Source organism: Artemia franciscana, chromosome 13 (genome assembly GCF_032884065.1).
Source record: "Artemia franciscana chromosome 13, ASM3288406v1, whole genome shotgun sequence".
NCBI classification, from domain to species: Eukaryota; Metazoa; Arthropoda; class Branchiopoda; order Anostraca; family Artemiidae; genus Artemia; species Artemia franciscana.
In genome coordinates, this window is record NC_088875.1 from 41,801,241 (window position 1) to 41,821,557 (window position 20,317).

Here is a 20,317-nt window from a genome sequence, read left to right on the forward strand (position 1 = left end):
TTAAAGCTCCAAAAGAATGTAATTTTACACAGGCATTACTTCTAATTTAAGGTCCTTTGGACGTCAAGACATGAAAGAAAAATGCCCAAATTGTCTGCGTCTAGAAGAAAAGCGGCAGTGATAATCCATATACAGAAGCTTGCCGCGTACCGAGTGCAGAAACCCGGTAAAGGACTCGACCAATATAGAAATGGAACCCATAGAAAATGAAAGTATTCTAATATTTCCAATTCGAATAAAAAGTAGACTTTAATGATAACTAATAACTTACATCAACATCCACTTTCTTGTCCTTTTCCTCAAATAAATAGAAGACCTGAATACCAGGTCGAAATTACTAATAAAATCAGCGACACAACAACTGCACAAACCCCCTTCTATCCCTGGCCATGGAGCCTTTCGAGGGGAATTCAGTGTATTGTAATTCGATTTTGAATTGTCTTCTATTTAATATTAATAAACTTCTCTCTCTCTCTCTCTCTCTCTCTCTCTCTCTCTCTCTCTCTCTCTCTCTCTCTCTCTCTCTCTCTCTCTCTCTCTCTCTCTCTCTCTCTCTCTCTCTCTCAGCACTTCCTGGCACAAGGACCACGAAACGGAGATTAGCACCTTCGGTTTGGACTTCAAGGGTCAAATGCCTTCATCCTCATAACAACACTATTTTACAAATAAACTTGTCCCCCAATCTTCCAACACCTAAGACCTAGTTGGTGGGGGCGCTTCGCGCCCCCCTCCAAGCCCCCCCGCGCGCGTAAGTCGTTACGCGCCATATTAGTTACGCGCCATTGTAGTTGTGCCCCTGTGTCCCACCAGTGAATATAGATAAAAGAGAAAAGATTTCGCTTTTCGTTATAGATATATATATGTTTTTAACTACGTAAAACTTGCGAATATACAACATTCTTCGATGTCCCATTGTCTGTGCATATAAATAGATTGTCAGGTTTACCGACTCTTGAACATGCAACATAAAATTGTCCATGGGAAAAACAATCCGTATTCAGATCTATACCTCATTATTCTAATGATTGCCCTTGAGCTTTGTTGATGGTGATTGCTAATCGAACACCCTGTGTCCCGGTCGTCATTTCTATTCCCAGTATCCCGGTCGTCATTTGTGAATGTGATTAAAGGCTCTTTTCCTATGTCAAAAGATTTAGTTTTCGGGGGTAATAGCTACATATGTGGAAAAAATGAAGATATTAGACGTCCCAGTCTGTAATTTCTCTTTGAGCGGCCTGTTCGTCATTTATATTCCCTGTGTCCCGGTCGTCATTTGTATCTCCCGGTCGTTATTTGTGTCCCAGTGTCCCAGTCTGTAATTTCTCATTGAGTGTCCCGGTCGTCATTTATATTCCCTGTGTCCCGGCTTTTAGTTTTCTTTTTCTCCTTTATTTTTTAGTTTTTTTTCCTTTTTCTAGTTTTTTTTTCTTTTTCAGTTTTTAGTTTTTTTTAGTTTTTTTTATTATTTTTTAGTTGTTTTTTTTTTCTTTTTAGTTTTTTTTTGTAGTTTTTACCTTTTCTTTAGTTTTTTTTTAGTTTTTTTTCTTTTTTAGTTTTTAGTTTTAGACCTTTTTTTTGTTTTTTTTTTAGTTTTTTAGCTTTTGTAGTTTTTTTAGTATTTTCTTTTTAGTTTTTTTGTAGTTTTTACCTTTTTTAGTTTTTTTTTCTTCTTTTGTATTAATGCTAAAGCCAAGGTTCAAACCTGGAGCCTCTCGGACCTAGAACCTGAAACATAACGCTTTACCAACTCAGCTACTTCGGCTTGGATACATTCGTTTTGAGCAGCTTCCTCGTGTGTTGCCATTGTAGGTTCTTCAGTCATTTTACAATTAGAAATTTCTCTTTCAACGATCTTCTTACAATTAAAAATTTGTCTTTGAACGATATTCTTAAATACCTGTGTCCTGGTCGTCATTTATATTCCCTGTGTCCCGGTCGTCATTGGTGTCCCGGTCTGTAATTTCTCTTTGAGTGTTTTTTCTTTTTAGTTTTTTTTAGTTTTTTACCTTCTTTCTTTTTTCAGTTTTCTTTTTCTTCTTTATTTTTCAGCGTCACTATGAAACACATATCGCCGAACCTTTGTTTTTTTTTTAAACTAAAATCTGGTAGGCATTGATGACCTTATCCAAGTCAAAATCCCAAACCCAATCATCATCGCTATCATTTTCAGTTTTGATATGTTTTGACTCTCGCTGTCCAGGTGGATTTTCATCTAACTGCGCGGTTTTGCGTTCTTTAGCCGCAAGCATGTTTTATTGCTGTTCTTGTGATTCCTTGGCACGCTTTCATTTCTTACTTTCCCTATTAGCCGCAAGTTTTTTGGCATAGACTCTTTGAGCAGCTTCCTCGGCTGTTGTCATTGTAAGTTCTTCTGTCATTTTACAATTAAACATTTTTCCGTCCACGATCTTCTTACAATTAAAAATTTGTCTTTGAACGATTTTCTTAAATACTTTTAATGACGTCATCGTCATAACAAACATGACGACAACTAACCATGACGACATGGTGACATGACGTCACTTGACAGACCCACAGACAAACAACTTATTTTTATATATATAGATAGAAAATAATATATTCTCTATTCGTAATCTGTTTACTAGTACTCCCACTACTACTGTGGCTAAGTGTATTAAGGTGAAATTTTCACATTATTTTCACTGAATTTTCACGGTATTTTTTTTCTTCCTTTGAATTTTCTATCCAACATCCCACAATTTTAGGCCTCATCTTCCTTGTTTTTATGTTTCCTTTTCCTTAATCTACTGTCTTTAAAGGAGTAACAGTGTATATATTTAAAAACTTTTCTTGAAAACAACTGCATGTTTTTATTGTTTTTTGTTTTTTTGTTTTTTTTTTAACTGACACCCTGGGATGTTCTGAAAAACAATCTGAACAGATAGGTTACGAGTTTAAGAAGGCAGCATCGTAGGCAGGGCCGCGGTATGAGAAACTTTTAAAGGAGCTCATCCAATTTGAAATGAACAGCACTAGTGTATGTTTAAATTGGAAGGCAAGCAGTCCCCTTCCCAAGTCCATAAGTCCAATAACTATGTATCTGGGGAATTTGGGGATGTCTATTCCCAGAGCCCTCAGAGCAAAGGCTATAAGGTATACACTTTGCCCATTGTTTCTATATAGTATTTGTTCTTAGGTTAAGGGTATGTTTGACCTTAGGTGTAAAAAAAAAAACAAGTGCATTCAAGTAAAACTTTCAGACAATGTTGAGGAGATCATTGAACTAAATCAAAACAAGTTATGGACATATTGGTTGTCAACAGGCATGGAAAAAGTTCCGAAGCTACCAGTAGCAGAATTTGACAGAATTCCGAAGGCTGCCGACATTTTGGCAGTACAACTTATGTTTTGACAGGTTTTCTTTGAGCAAAAAGTAATTTTATGTGTAAAAATGGTATTTTCAGACAAAATCTGCCAACAAATTTGAAAACCGCCAAGTAGCATTGCTACTTTGCCACCCCACTTTTTACACGGCGGGTTTTCAAAAGGGGAAACTCAAGAATCATAGGGTATTAAGTTGGAACTTCAAGGGAATGATGGAGGGAAGATCCATCGACCAAGAGTATGTTGAGGGGGCTGTGGAACTAACAAAAAGGCACTAAGCGTGTGTTACAACTATTACTACTATGACGATTGATACGACTACTTCTTCAACAGAGGTTCAGGAAAATAAGGTGAAATTTCAGAGAGCACTTTGTCCGTACTACTACTACTACTACTATTGTTGCTACTACTACTTTTATTGCTGCGACTATTACTAATGAGGCTAAGAGTAGGTAGTTATAAATTTCAGGGTATGTCGAACTAAACAAAATCGCACTCTGTACAAGCAGGTTATCAAAAAGACGTATCAGAAGTATTCCAGGAATGGTATAGGATATTAAGTTGAAACTTTCAGGATATGTTAAGGGAGATCTTGAAATAGGCAAAATGCAAAATGTGCATGCTCCTACAACTACTAACTCTAATACTACTACTACGAAGAATACTGTTAGTACTAAGAAGCTAAGTTTGTTACAGTGAATGTGAATTACAGTAAAACTTCCAGAGAATGTTGAAGAGGGCTTCGTTTTTGATTTCATTTATTTATTGATGGTTATTTTTTTGGTAGCTTTACGTTTGGAAAATTATTTGAATATATTTCTGCTCATTTTGTTTTAATTCAGCTCTTTATTTTTCTTTTGAAAACTTATTTCAAGGAAAGAAAAAATTAATTTGAAAGAAAAAGCAAAGGAACAATTGACTGATGCGGATTTCAAGATAAGAAAATATATATGAAGGCACATAACCGATGATGAAGATCATGTTTTAGAGAACCTTTCAAAGACAAGTTCACAATCAGAACATTTATACTTGTCATTGATGCAATAAGAATCGAGTCTGATACAGCAGGCTCATTATGCAATGACGATACAAAAAAGTTTTCATTCTTATCAAAATTTATAAGCTACAGTAAAGTAGATTCTGGGAGGTAGGGTTAGGTATTCATGGAGGAGGGAGGAGTTTGGCTTTGGGCCAAACTCCTCCTTGATTCAAAGAAGTTTTCATTCTTACCAAATTTATAAGCTAGATTTTGGGAGGAAGGGTTAGGTATTCGTGAAGATACGAGGAGTTTGGCTTTGTGCCAAACTCCTCCTTGATACAAAAAGTTTTCATTCTTACTAAATTTATAAGCTACAGAAAAGAAGATTCTGGGAGCAACGGTTAGGTATTCATGAAGGAAGGAGGAGTTTGGGTTTGTGCCAAACTCCTCCTTGAAACAAAAAAGTTTTCATTCTTACCAAATTTATAAGCTACAGAAAAATAGATTCTGGAAGGAATGGTTAGGCATTCATGAAGGAAGGAGAAGTTTGGCTTTATGCCGAACTTCTCCTTGATAAAAAAAATTTTTCATTCTTACCAAATTTATAAGCTACAGAAAAGTAGATTCTGGGAGGAAGAGTTAGGTATTCATGAAGGAAGGAGGAGTTTGACTTTATACCAAACTTGTTCTGAAGATGTGAACAAGAATCTCAAAAATCAAGCATTTTCATCAAAATATCAGAGATAGACAAGCCTGTGGTCCAGCAGAACATGATAGTCTGACACTTCTTTAAAAGATAATTTAAAACAATTATATTTAATCAGCATTACGTAGTGAAGAAGCAACTTTATTAGCAACATGGCTCTGTAAAAAGGAAGAAAGAAAATAATTTTCAGTTATAGTTTATTATTACACTATTTTTATACTTCTTAATTACATTTCAGTGCAACCCTTCATGTTCCCCAAACTCAGAATTAGAATTTATATAAGATATTTGAAAATATGAGGGGTTTCATATCTGACATAGCTTATCAAGCCTAAACCCCAGCCTGACTGCATGCACATAATTATTTTTCTTTACATGATGGAAAAATGCATTTGAACTTCATTATACAATAACCTTGACAAAGTTAAACAAAAATGTCTAAATACATAAAAAATTGAAAATAGAAGAAATGAAACAAACATATCTTCAAGGTAAATGTTCAGAGTGAAAGAATTCAGCACGATAATCTTAGGTGATCTTCAAGAAGCTGTATATAGAGTACGACGCATCGTGCTGGCTGTAATGGACTTCCCGTTAAAATAATTATTAACTTACTTGACGAAGCTGGTTGTGAAAGACCAAGAAGTCCGAGTCCAAGACTATCTCCACCATTCAATAGACTTGAACCTGCTAGAGTTGGCGAACTGCCAATATTTAGAAGTGCATCTAGTGACTGATTTGTCCCTATGCCAGAAGGAGGTTTCGAAGGTTCGAAATCCAAGCCGGCTACAAGAAAAAGGAACCCTAAATTTTCTTAAAGAAAAAAAATAGGATGCTGAATTATCAAAAAAAAAAAAAATGTACAAACTTTCAACCGCGCCAATAATTTTTTCTTTTACTTCACACATACTTCCGTGTAATTTTAAACAGAGAGGAATAACTCTCTTTGAATTTTGTCTCTTTTTTCAACGAATGGGTTGAGGATCAGTGATTGAATGATCAAATCCTGTCTTTCACAACAATTTTGGCTTTACTATGACGAGACACGGTGATTTATCAAGTTTTCTCTTCCTCTTTGTGAAAAATATAAATTACATCGGATACCAAGAGGACATTATGGCAACTCTAATGCTAATAAACCAATCACCATATTTTTTAGCGAGTAGGTTACAACCCGTAGCCTACGTCAAAAAAAGTGCATAAACATTTAATAGCCATTTTTTTTTTATTCTTCAACCGAAGTACATAGTGAAATAGGTTAAATAGGGTTTAGAGAGGCTTGCGATATTTGATATTCAAGTAAGTATTTAAAAAAAAAAATAAATAATAGGGGGGAGTCCGTAAATACTTATCTGAGGTTCTCAGTGTCCTGCTTTGCCCCTCTCCCTTATACGACAAATCTTAAAGGGTGAATAAATTAAAAGCATATTCGACAGCTGAAGGTTGCAAGTAAAGCTCGTTATCTTCACCAGTTATTCAATCAACAAATAGCTTTAGACAAGAATGGTAGAAAAGAGCAAGTATAATTTAAGACCGTATATAGAAAACTAAACAAGGTTACGTCAACATTTATTCAGATATATCAGCAAAGACTACACTGGCCTGTAAGATTTTTTTTTAATTTCCTTTGAAGATTTCGTTACTGCCAGTCTTTGGAGTCTTTGAAGACTTCGTTTGTAGATGAAGGTAAAAAATTTTGTAGATGAAGATATATAATTTAGAGGTGACACACCATTTCCCACCTTGAAACTTTGGAAAAGCATAAAATGACAACCGAGCATATTTGCTATCAAAAACTTATCTACATTTCAGTTTGTATTTTAGTATTTCAGTTTCGAACAGCCAATTGTTTAAAATTGACTCAAGTGAAATTTGTCATGAAAAATTTATATGCATTAACCTAGCTCCCTTTTCTTTGATACCCTTTATTAACCCTCGAAATTGTTAAAAAAAATACATTATTTTGACTGTTGGTCTTTCAGTTTTTGCCTCTTGATTTTTCTTTTCTGTCGAACTAAAATTAAGATTCAAACAGAACAAATTTTCAATCTTGTATCTTTGTTTTAATCTTCAGCCAACATCACCGACATAATGTATGGCTGAAACACCCAGTTTTGCATGTTTTTCTTTATCTATCTACGAAAAAACCTTATACCAGAATTTTTTTTTTTATTTGAGACTTTATAATACAATATAGTCGTCACGTTCAAACCGGGGAGCTTTTACAGAATTTAGTAAAGAAACTCCTCATGTACATTTTCAAGCTGTACTAAGTGCTGTATTTGGTATTAAATTGGCTAAAAAATCAGGCTAAAAAATTTAGCCAGGTAACCAAAAGGGAAACCAGCTTATTACTATTTTTCATCTACTTTTTACTTTGATTTACTTATGAACAATATTTGAAGGTATTAGTCTAGAAGGGATGGGGAGGGGGGGGCGTAAAATATACCCTTTCCATATAATACGAATAGCTCATAAAAATATACAGTTATTGGTTGTGTGATAACTAAATAATACTTTCTATGGTAGGTCTCCCCCCCACCAAGAAAGAAAATCCTCGACAGAGCCTAGTCTGGAATGTTGTTCATATTATGGAAACTGAAGCGTATTATTGATATGCATGGCCTAATGAAAGTATCCGAAATTGTTCTTTTGCTCTCTTAGAAAGACAGAACTTTTTAAAATACAATGATGCATATGACATTCAAATACTTCATTTAGGGGCACCAATTCAAAAAACATAGATGGAAGGAGGGCTCAGGATTTTTTTTTTTTTAAGTTTTCTTACCAAAAGATATATTTTCTAAAATTTAAGGGTGGAAATTAACTCCCCCCCCTCCCCCCATCCACATAATCACCGTCTCGGACTTTATTAGGGATCATCTATTGAAATTTACAGTTGTTCCTTCTTCTTTTTTTTACAAAAACAGTTGATGATCCGAACAATCACCACTCCTGATAGACGACGTACTTTATTCTTTTTTAGACAAATCAAAAGGTCCCACTTGTTTTCGGTGATGGTTTTGATGATAAGGAAAAAGCCCCTAATTCCTAACTAACTCAAGAACAAGAAAGTAACAAGTGCAAAAAGTGTTTAAATAAATGTTCTATTTCTTAGAAAAAAGCAAGTCATACCTAATAGATCCATTAAAGGTTGTGATGAAACTTGAGCTTTCTTGTCAGAATTCAACTTTTCTAAGGCAGGCGGTGTTGAGTCAGATAATCCTAATAAGTCCATCAAAGAGTCCTAAAAAAGAAAACAAGTAACAAATTATAATTAGAAATTGGGTACTTAAACAACTGACTAATCTCTCACACTGATAAATATTTTTAGCCTAAGGGGCTGAGAAACAGAATACATATTGGCTACGGTGATTTACAACACAAGCGAAAATATATACAAAAGTAACACAGCACAGGCAAAAAGAAATAAAAAAGACATTAAAATGTGAATTTTAAAATGAAAAACGTTTTAAGAATCTTTTAGAAGATTCGCATTTTAATGTAAGTTTTTTATCTTTATTTTTTGCTTACGTTGTGCTGAAGACGGCCCTTGGACACTGGGCCAAAATATTTAGTAAATTGAATTCCCCTATCTTTAGAAAAGATAGTGGATATACCACTAGGTTCATATCTCTCACTAGGAACGCTAAACGTACGCACATTAGCCAAACCAGGAAAAAGGGAACTAGTCCTAAACGAGATGAACCGTTACCGCTGGGACATGTTGGACTTTCTGAGACTCACCTTCCCTCCACAGGAATAGAAAGAATAAACGACATCACGCTCATCACGTCTGGAAGAAGTGATGGAGTTCACCGCCAAGGTGTCGGTTTCCTACTCTCCAAGCGAGCCAAACAGTCTCTTCTTGCCGTCCATCCTGTCTCTGAACGTATTATCACCATTCGTCTGAAAGGAACCACTGCCAATATGACCATAATCCAAGTTTACGCCCCAGACTCATCCCGGAATGACCAAGAAGCCGAAGAATTCTACAGCCAACTCCAACACACCGTTGACATGGCTCCCAAGAAAGATGTTCTGTTCGTGATTGGGGACTTCAACGCCATATCGGACACTCAAATGATGGACTTGAAGACGTCATGGGCAAGTTCGGGCATGGGAGGCAAAACCACAGGGGTGAAATGCTCATCGAATTTTGTCGGGATAACGAACTTTTCATAACGAACACCATGTTCCGTCATAGAGAACGAAGGAAAGTTACTTAGAGATTCCCTGACGGCCGCACTGCAAATATGATTGACTACATACTTGTCAGCAAGCGATGAAAATTATCAGTACTGAATACAGCTTCCATAGCCGGTGGCGACTTCAACTCGGACCATGTTCTAGTCATGTCTGAGCTTCGTTTGCGTATTCGGAAGCCCCAACAGCTTAAGAAAAGCTTACCAAGATATCGTGTCGACCTGCTGAAAAACATAGAAACAAGGAACAGGTATAGAACAACAATCTCAAGCAAGTTGTCAAGAATCCAACCCATGGAAGCTCCAACAACAGAAGAAATTGACCGATTGGTCGACGAAAGCCCATCCATCATCAGAGAAACTGCTAGTGAAATCCTGGGAATTCAGACCCATTCAGATAAACCGTGGATCACCCCCGAAATTATTGATCTATGTGTGCAGAAGCGCGTCCATGCTAACAAGGTAGATCGACAAAGCAAGGACGAGTACAAGAGGCTGAAGCGCCTAGTAGAAAAGAAAATCCGGCAAGCTCTACGACACTACGTCAATGATAAATGTCGTGAGTGTGAAGAAGCCTTTCAAAGAGGTAATAGCCACTTCATGTACAAGAAAGTCCGCGAACTGTCAAAAAAGAAGTCATCGGCCGCTCCTACACTGTTAGATAAACACGGGCTCCAAATCACGGACTCCGAGGCAAGACGAGAACGTTGGAAGGATCACTTCAGAGAAAAACTGAACCCCACAATAACGCCCGACCCGAACATCTTACTATCTTTCCCACTACCGCAGTACCCAGTAGACCCAAGACCTCCCCCACTAAGAGATGAAGTACTCTCAGCAATAAAATCTCTAAAAATTAATAAAGCCCCAGGCCCGGATGGTATTCAGTCAGAACTATTAAAAGCAGGCCCAGAAGAACTGGTCGATATCTATCACAAAGTCATAACAAGTGTCTGGGAAACGGGCCACTTCCTCAGATCTTGGGCGAAAGCCACCATCGTCCCCCTTTTAAAAAGGGGGAAAAGGGCGACTGTAACAACTACAGACCAATAAGTTTAACTAGCCAACTGGCGAAGATTCTTACAAAAATACTCCTTGACCGTATGAAATCTCTGACAAACCATATCTTAGGGGAATACCAAGCAGGCTTTCGAAAAAATCGCTCCACCATAGACCACATTTTCTCCACTCGGCAAATGATGGAGAAGTATATCGAGTTTGCGAAAGAGCTGCTACTACTCTTCATTGATTTTAAGCAGGCTTTTGACTTGATATGGCGAGATGGATTATGACACATCCTGCTACACTGTGAAGTCCCTGAAAACATAGTAATCCTGATAAGAGACATGTATTCACATTTCGTCAGCCAAGTCCAAACGCCCGAGGGATGGATAGAAGGGTTTCTGAGATCGGCGGGCGTTCTTCAAGGTTGTCTCTTGTCACTCCACCTCTTTAACCTGTTCCTCAACGCAGCGCTATCATTTGCCGAGACTGATGACGGTGCAGAAATTGGAGGAAAGCTTATCGATAAATTGGCATACGCAGATGACATAAAAAAATTCAACAGTCAAGAGCATCTACTCCAAGCTGACACCGACGAACTGGTGTCGGCAACCGATGCCTTTGGGATGGTCGTTAACACAGCCAAAACCAAGGTTATGCGGGTGTCTGGAGACCCTACTCTAAGAAACGTGCAGCTAACAATAAAAGGAGAGCCAGTAGAAAATGTTGACTCCTTCGTCTACCTAGGGAGCCTCCTAAATTCTGATAACGCCTGCTCGAGATCGATCAAACGAAGACTTGGCCTGGCAGGCGCCAGCTTCAAGAACCTCTTGCCAATCTGGAAAAACAAGACTCTGTCAACTTCTCTGAAGGTGCGACTCTTCAACTCCCTCATAATCCCAATTGCTTTATACTCAAGCGAAACTTGGTCAATAAAGGCTGACGATGAGCGAAGAATCTCCGCATTTGAAACTAAATGCCTTAGACGCATTGCAGGGATCACCTACATCGACCGAGTCTCAAATGAAGACCTCTGAAAACTACTCCGTTGTCCCCGCACCATCATGGACCGGGTCAGAAACCAGCATTTCCGCTGGCTTGGCCATATCCATCGAATGTCGGCCAACCAGCTCCCAAAAATCACATTCGAAGGACGGGTCCACGGCACACGCCCCAGAGGCCGACCTCGTAAGAGATGGACCGACAACTTCCAGGCCAATAACCTCCCCCAGCTACTTCGTCTAGCGCCAGATAGATCGAACTACCGTCGCCACATCCATCATTTGCTAAGAAGAGAAGAAGCCCCAATACAGCCACAAAGGACGGACGGGACTTAAGTCAATTAAGTCAAGTATTTTTAGAAAATCTTCGCTATTATTTCTAAGTATGTTTCTTTTTTTGTTATGGAAAGGAAGTGTGGTCTTCGTCGCTATTTACATTTAGACAGTCGCAGTTAAGAATAACAAAGGAACATAGGACAATCAATACAAAATGACGGAAGAAAATAGAAGGAAAGAAAGGAAGGAAGAACATAAGAAAGAAGATATAACATGCAAAATTTAAGAAACAAAGAAAAGAAGAAAGAAAACAACATACAAAATTTATGAAAGAAAGAAAAGAAGAAAGAAAATACGACCTACAAAATTTGAGAAGGAAAGAAAATAAGAAAGAAAAGAAGAAAGAAAAAAAAATTATGAAAGAAAGAAAAGAAGAAAAAAGCATACAAAATTTAAGAAAGAAAGAAAAATACAATACTTACCGATTCTTTTTTCGGCTCAACGGATGGTAGAGCTGTTTCAGTTGGTTTTAATTCACCATTTGCCACAAGTCGATTAGCTTTGCTAGTTTCCATAGCAGGCATCTTTTCAAAAACTGCAGACTTGAGATTTGAATGTTTAGACACATACTGAGTAAACTCCAGACCACGTTGCTGCAGTTCAACATTCAAGTTAACAGAAAAAAGCCGCATAATCTTCTCAATCCGCCTATAGCAGAAAAAAAGATTGAGTTGGATTAAAAAGATACAATTTAAACGACTCAGATAACAAAACTAAAAATATAAAAGAAATTTTCAGCCCCGTAAATTTAAGTAACAGCCAAAAAAGAACCAAAAGAAGAGAAAAACAGCGAAAGGTGTGCAAGCGAGATCACAAAAAAAGAGAAAGTCAGTGTTTCTAACCCACACTCAAAGCATGGACACAGCTGGGAAGTATTTTTTTTCTGGAGAGGGTAGCCAAATTTCATAATAAAGCAAAACCCTTCATCATAGGCAGCACAATAGCGCTGCCTAAGTAAAGAGCCATATGGGCACAATTTAATTATTTATTTATTAACTTTTTTTGGTTTTAGAGCAGGGCACTTCGTATCGAAGCAGTTGTCGTAGAAACTTCAAAAAAGGTCATTCGATTGGAAATTTATAGTCGTAAGTTATTTGAGGACAACATAATCCCCCTCACACACCCACCACTCCCCCAAACACATCCAATCAAAGTTTTGAGATAGCCATTTTGTTCAATCTAGATGAAAGCTCCGGAAACTTTGTCTTTGAGGCTGACAGCCCACATCCCTCAAGGCAAGGATTGTAAGTTACGCCCTGGGGGCTATAGAAAGGGTGGTCGAAGGAATTTCGGAGAGGGCTCATTGGATTGGTAATCAGAAGTTCTAGTGCCCTTTTTAAGATTCAAAGTGATCGGAAGGTGGATGACCCTCCCCCCCCCAACACCTCGTATTTTCCCGAAATGCATCTGATAGAAATTTTGGGATGGCCATTTGTAGTCGTAGAAACTTCAAATAGGGCTTATTCAATTAGAAATTTAAAGGGTCATTGCCCTTTTTAATAGTAAAAAAGACTGGAGGGCTAACACCCACCCCCACGCTTATCAATTGCCAAAACACATCTTAACAAATTCTGGATAGCTATTTTGTCCACCGTAGTTGAAAGGCCCAGAAATTATGCCTTTGAGGATGAAAACGTCCCCCCCCACACAACCCTCAGCGCAAGGGTTGTATGTTATGCCCAATGGACATATAAGATATTTATTGAATGGATGGTCGTATAAACTCCGGAGTGGCCCCATTGGATTGGAGACCATATGCTCTCGTGCCCTTTTTAAGAGTCAAAATGATCGGGGGCAGCCACCCTACGTCGTATTTTCTTCAAATACATCCGATAAAAATTTTGAGACAGCCATTTGTTCAAAAATACTCCAAAGATCATATAACAATGCTTTCGGGATTGAAAGAATCCCCCAGAGTCTGAGGGTAAGGGTTGTAAGTTATGCCCCAGGGGCATATAAGATTTTTATGGAAGAGGTCATCGTGGAACTTTAAAAGAGGCAAATTTGATTGGAAATGTATAGTTCTAGTTTCCTTTTAAGAGTCAAACATGACGGAGAGCAACTAGCTCCAGTCCAGCACACCCTATTTTCCCGAAACGAATTCAGTTGAAATTATGTGAAAGCAAGCCATTCGGTTACCAATTGTCAAAAAATCATATAGCAATGTCTTTAGGGTGGACACAAAACCCCAGAGCCCATGGGCAAGAGTTTTAAGTTCTGCCCCGGTGCATATAACGTTTTTATGGAACGGATGGTCGTATAAACTTTGGATCGGTCGAGCTCATTTGACTGGAGGTCGGAAGTCTTTGTGCCCTTTTTGAGAGTCAAAAGTGAATGGAGGACAATCAGCCCCCCTAAGCTATCATTCCCCAAGCACATCCGATCAAAATTTTAAGAGAGCTATTTTATTCAGCATTGTTGAAAGGTCCAGTAATTATATCTCTGGAGATCTCAACCTTCCCACAGTCCTTAGGACAAGGGCTGTAAGTTAGGCAATTCGTTCATTGTTTACACATAGTATATGTTATTGAGAAAGGTATGCATGTTTGAACTTTACTTTCCAAAAGACGAAGGGCATTCAGGTGAGCCTTTAAGAGAATGTTGAGGGGAGTGTTGAACTAAATCAAAACATGATATGTGTCTACGGATTGTATAAAGGGTGTAACACCAGAATAACGATTATATTAATTTGAAAAGTTCAGGAAATGATAAGGGATATGATGAAAAAGGCAATATTTGCAAGCTACCAATGCTACTACAACTACCAACACTACTACCACACTACTCCACCTGCTGTATTGAGGGGAAATTCGAATAAAATCAAAAGACGCTGTGTGCATACACAATGTCAAAATAGCGCATCTCAAGAATTGATTTGGTTATTAAGTTGGAACTTTCCCAGAATGCTTTAACGGGGAAAATCGTGTCACCAAAAGGTCACCACACATTAGCAGTAATGTGCACTAAAAAGTGCACATTACTGCTAGTGCTGCATTTACTATTACTAATACTACTACTTCTATTGCAACTACTTGTAAGGCTAAGAGCACTGAGATGAAAATTTCAAGAATTATATGAGCATACAGGTTATCAAAAGGACATATCAATAATGTAACAGCAGTGGCTAATTGAATTAAGCTAAAACTTTTAGGACTTTATTAGAGGGATTTTCTACTGACCAAAAGGCAATATGTTAATACTACTGCCGCTAGTAATAGCAGCACGTAGTAAAAGCTAGTAAAGCCAGTAACATGCAACCCAGGTACTGGGATGCTAGTTTTAACTCACCAGTTTCAGCTACAGTTACCTACATATTCTAAAATTACAACACACCTGATTCAGTTGCGAAGCTCACTTCATCAAAAACGGTCGTTTTTAACTAAAAGAAATTCTCCATATTCTCTTGTGTAACACAAGGACAATTCAACAGGGCTTCCAAAGAAAGCCATCAGCCTCAATATCTCCCATCATTAGTTCTTCAACGAGCCAACCCTCGACAAGTACTATGCTGTCAGTTTCAACTAACGAATTTCAACAATAATTATCTTTGAAGGATACTTTCAACTCACACGAGACCATCAGCAGACTTAGTGGAAGTTCCTCTAATGCCATAATAGCGAGCTTTTAACAGGGCTTCCAAATACAGACAGACTACAGAGTCATAATCCTCAATACGTCCTACCACAAGGTCTTCAACGAGTAAAACCTCAACAAGCACAAAGCTGTCAATTTCAACTTACAACTTTCAGCAATAATTACCTTAAAAGGACAATTTATACTCACACAAGAACAACAAACAAATTTAATGGAAAGTTTCCTTGATGCCCTGTTAATCAGCTTTTAACAGGGCTTCCAAAAACAGGCTAACAACAGAGTACTAAACTTTAATACCTCCCACCACAAATACTATAATGAGCGAGTCCTGAGCTGTTAGTTTCAACTTAAATTTTCATCTATTATTACCTATCAGTTCCAGAAACTACAAGATATCTGATTCAGTTGGAACAATCACTTCATCTTCTTCATCACAATTTTTCCAGCTGAAGAAAACTCTCCATACTCTTCTATTCATAACATGGCAATTTCGACAGGGCTTTCAAAACAGGTCATCAGCAGAGAAATCAGCCTCCATACCTCCCTCAATACCAGAGTTATAAAGTACTGAGCTTTTCATCTCAGCTACAGTTCCCTTAAAGGAAATAAACTCTCTATTCACTAAAAACCACTAGTAAACTTAGTGGAAAATTTTCCTAAGGCTATAATGGCATATTCCTTAGTGACTAAGCTTGATTGCTTGGACGTTAATATGGATTCCAGAAATTGGAAGATGTATCTGATTCAGTTGCAACAATCAATTCATCTTCTTCATCAAAACAGTTTTTCCAGCTCAAGAAAACTCTCAATACTCTCCTATTCATGGCATGGAGCATCTGTGAGCCAACCTATGAGCATCTTGGTTGTTACCCAGTGAACCAAGTTTTTCTTTCTGGCCGTTAACCTCTTAAAAAAGATGGTTAGACAAAGAATTGTTGGCACCAAATGTAGGCTGAGAGTCTTTTCGAACTCTGTGAAATGTGGAGGGTGCAATTGCTCATTCCATGCAGGAGCAGAAAAGTGTGCCAAAATTGTTACAGCTAATTGGAGTGAGAGCTGGTGTTATCCTGACTGCTCCTCTAAGAAAATTTCAACCATACAGGTAAATTCTTTAAACTCACCTGTTTTACCTTCACCTCGCACCCCTCGTTCTCCAAATTCAATAGCCAGGATGCTTATATATATATATATATATATATATATATATATATATATATATATATATATATATATATCCTAAAGGAACTTAAATCCCTGTTGCCCCTCCTTTCACAGAAGTCGATTCCAGCTATCCCTAATCAGCATGAAGTGACCCCCCCTCGTGAAGTTTCTTATCCTGTTTTACCTTCACCTCGCACCCCTCGTTCTCCAAATTCAATAGCCAGGATGCTATATATATATATATATATATATATATATATATATATATATATATATATATATATATATATATATATATATATATATATATATATATATATATATATATATATATATATATATATATATATATATATATATATATATATATATATATATATATATATGTATATATATAAGGAACTTAAATCCCTGTTGCCCCTCCTTTCACGGAAGTCGATTCCAGCTATCCCTAATCAGCATGAAGTGACCCCCCCCCCCCCTCGTGAAGTTTCTTATCCCTGAGGGCACTACGGTGTTTACCGTCAATCCATCCTCTACTCGCGACACCACCAAAGAAAAATAAACACCTGCTCACGTGAGGTATCTGTTCAGACCAAACCATTTTTACGTTTTGCCAGTGATAATATAGCGTTATTCAAATCCCTGTGTTAAAGATTTTTCTTGCTAGACAGAAATCTACTCTACTAATCTGGAAGTTCTTAAACAAAAGCCTGCGTTGTGGCTTTCAAAATTAAAAGACAGACTAGAAGAGACATTACGGTACATTTCGAACATTATTTCTGACCGCCTATTCGCAATACAAAACAATCATATTCCTCCCCAACTGGGTATCTTCAATATCTCCGATATTTCCTCTTCCTTCAAGGAAAATCAGAAAATGCTAATCTGTCCTTTCCAACTTCATCTGAGAGGTCAAGTGCAGTGTGTCAAACTATTGTCAAACAGGTTATTAGCAATGCCACTGACCGGAACCGTCAAGAAAAAAAAATGTTGAAGCTGAATCAATTATCTTTGAACGGATTAATCCCACCGACATATCTTCTATTGCTATGGGAACGGATCAAGCTACCGAATACACAAGTAGCTTAATGACTTCCGGTTGTATGTCGACAATAAAAGGTGATAATGACAATGTTATTTTAAGGTCTTACAAGGTCAATGCTAAATCGTAAGCAGATGATGATATACTAATTGTTTTTGAGAAACTTGTGAAAAAAGAAAAGAAAGGAAACGCAAGAATAAGCGGGGAAAAATATGTGATATGTAGCCATTTTAATCACGGTCTCTGTAAGTTTCGTAAGAAGTGCAAGTTTTTACATATTTGTCGTAATTTTATTTTAGGTATTTGTATGTCCGATAAGTGCAGTCTTGATCATGTTCACCTTTGTCCAGTTTTACCTTGTATTGACAAATCGTATTGTTTTGCTCATGTATCAACCAGTGCCATATGGTAGGTTTAAAATCCTACCTTTTTTAGGGCGACACTGACAGCATTCATGACCCCTCCTCCCTTGGTTATGTTCCAATCGACTTCCTGTCTCATCCCCCTGCATACCCAATGTAGAGCAGCATCTTCAGAAATCTATCCCTTGAAAATTTCCTCCGTCCCAGGTACTTACGCGTGTCCAATCGACCCAGCCCCTCAGATCACGTTACACAATTCGGACTATCCCCAAACCTCCCCTTACTCACATCCCTCCCGAAAACCTACATCCCATAGAGTTAGATCCTCTCCGTATGTCCAAGAATTTGAAAACTGGCTCTTGCCTCCATCCGCCATTGGCCAAAATAAACCTGACCCCTCCCCTCTCAGACATCCTCCACCCTACTTCCCTTTCCCAGCATCTACTTGCCTTACTATCCCCCTATAAAGACCATACCCAATTTGACTTCTTTCCGTATCACTAGAAAACCTTTCCCCAATCCCTTCTACTTTATTCCCCGTGGGTACCCTACCAATGTGACTTTAGTTTGAGAGTTTCTACGTGCAAAAATTATCCTGTAGTAAATAGTCCACCCTAAAATTATCAACTCCATCCCACAGCCCATATTCAAAACCCACCCCGAGGATTACTGAAACTTATCGACAATCACGTTTCCCCAGTCGCTTATTTTAATTTAACGATATATCTTTGCCCTTTTATTGACAGAAAACTTCAATTCGATGACGAAAACTTTGCTTTAAAGCCGGAGCACTGGGAAATGCTCCTGAAAGAGCCAATATTTACCGCAGTAGTATATCCCCTGCTGAACCGACTGACGGAGATACTAGCGACTCAGACGAATTTTACTTACAATTACAGTAGCAAATAGACAGGGTCCCAGGTAGAAATATGGTATTTTTACTAGGAGATTTTAATACCGAGGTCGGTAGAAATAGAGATAGACAGTTTTGTACAAAAGGAGTCTTGTTTTTCTTTTGAAAAGAGAAATTCAGCTGTTGCTAAGTAATAAAATAAAATCCCTAATTTCTCTGCCTCACAGCTTTATACGACAGAACTTTTCTTTCTAGATATTTCGCCCTTATTGAAATTTCCTTGGTCCAATGTATATAAAGTGAAGCTTTAAGCACATTGGACAAAACAAATTTTGGGCTCTTTTTGGGATCTGCTTTCCAAAATTTTTAATCACTAACGCCAAAAGCCTCAAGGTGCTTTCAGGATAATTGCTGGCTAAATTTAAATTCCATTGACCTTCAAAAATCATTTGACCTTGTTAACCACAACATTTTAGTTGAGAAACTTGTAACTGATTTCAGCATTGGTTCTTTACTGGGGAAATTGGTTAACTCCTTTTTATCAAATAGATCACAAGTACTCAAATAGCAGACTCATTTTTCTAGTCCCCTCCCTGTCCACAATGGAGTACACCAAGGTAGTCTCCTAGGTCCCCTCCTTTATCTGTAATGATAAATAGCCTCGCTAAGGAATTTCCATACAGATGGAAATTTGTGGATGACCTAACGGTTGTTGAAACCTGCTACGAAACTTAGTAAGCAACCTTATGAGTATCACAAATGATACTGCAGGTGACGCTGCAAACTTAGACATGAGAGTAAACCCCTCTAAATTTATTGTAATGCCAACATGTTTCCTTAAAACTTCACCCCTATCCCTCCGGATATTTCTGTATCTTCCTTTAAATTAATTCGGGCTACAATTTCCTTTAATTTAAAGTGGGATATCCACTTTAAAGATATTGTCCATAGAGCCAATGCGTCCATGGTTCTTCCTATGCTTTTGAATAAATTTAACGTCCCCCATCCCATTCTTTAAGGATCTACACTTCCTTTGTACGCCCGCATCTTGAAAATGTTTGTCCAGTTTGGCATCCTGGCATCTCCCGCTGTGAATCAGAAAAAATCAAAGCTATTCAAAAAAGAACCCTGAGAACACTTTTTAAAGAAGCTAAGGTACCATACTCGCTTTTTCTATAAGAGGCCAAGCTAGAAACTGTTGAGCACAGGAGAGGAACGTTGTGCCTCTTTGCAAAAAATGCAATAATAAACCTTCGCATGGAAAACATTTCCCAAAAAGACACTCCCCGCCTAGACATCGCCTGCCATGTACTGTTTCTGAACCCGTTCCAATCTTGTTCCCTATCCCTTGCTTTACCTCCAGGTATGAAAAAAACACCTTGTTCCCTTCATTACTGTTATAATAAACCGCTAGTTTTCCTCTTTCTTTTTTTGGTACTGGTGATACCCCAGTTTTTTGTTCGTTTGATTCTCCCCCCCCCCCTTTTATTTGTCATCTTTTAAATCTTTTTAACGAATATCTTATTTCAGTCCTTTTTAGCTTTTTTTTTAGTTCTTACCCTTTTAGCTTTCTGACATTTTTCATTTTAATATTTTTGACTGAATGGTTTTGTCTTTCTGATGATGTTGTTTTTGGCATTGTTTTTAGTTGTTGGCTTTATTTATTTATTTATTTTTTTTTGGTTTTTTGACTCCGAGATGCGAATTCGGCCTTTTGGGGCTTGTGAT

The 20,317-nt window shown here is 37.7% G+C and overlaps 1 protein-coding gene across 1 annotated transcript in view; it reads right to left on the reverse strand.

Moving 5' to 3' along the window:
• LOC136034952 (AP-1 complex subunit gamma-1-like) overlaps nt 1-20,317 on the reverse strand; it is a 78,154-nt gene that overhangs the window by 9,276 nt on the left and 48,561 nt on the right. The window contains exons 11-13 of the mRNA XM_065716497.1: nt 11,997-12,222; nt 8,166-8,277; nt 5,646-5,816 (exon numbers count right to left, since the gene is read on the reverse strand). Of these exons, the coding sequence (XP_065572569.1) occupies nt 5,646-5,816; nt 8,166-8,277; nt 11,997-12,222 (509 nt within the window). The remainder of the gene's footprint in view (nt 1-5,645; nt 5,817-8,165; nt 8,278-11,996; nt 12,223-20,317) is intronic.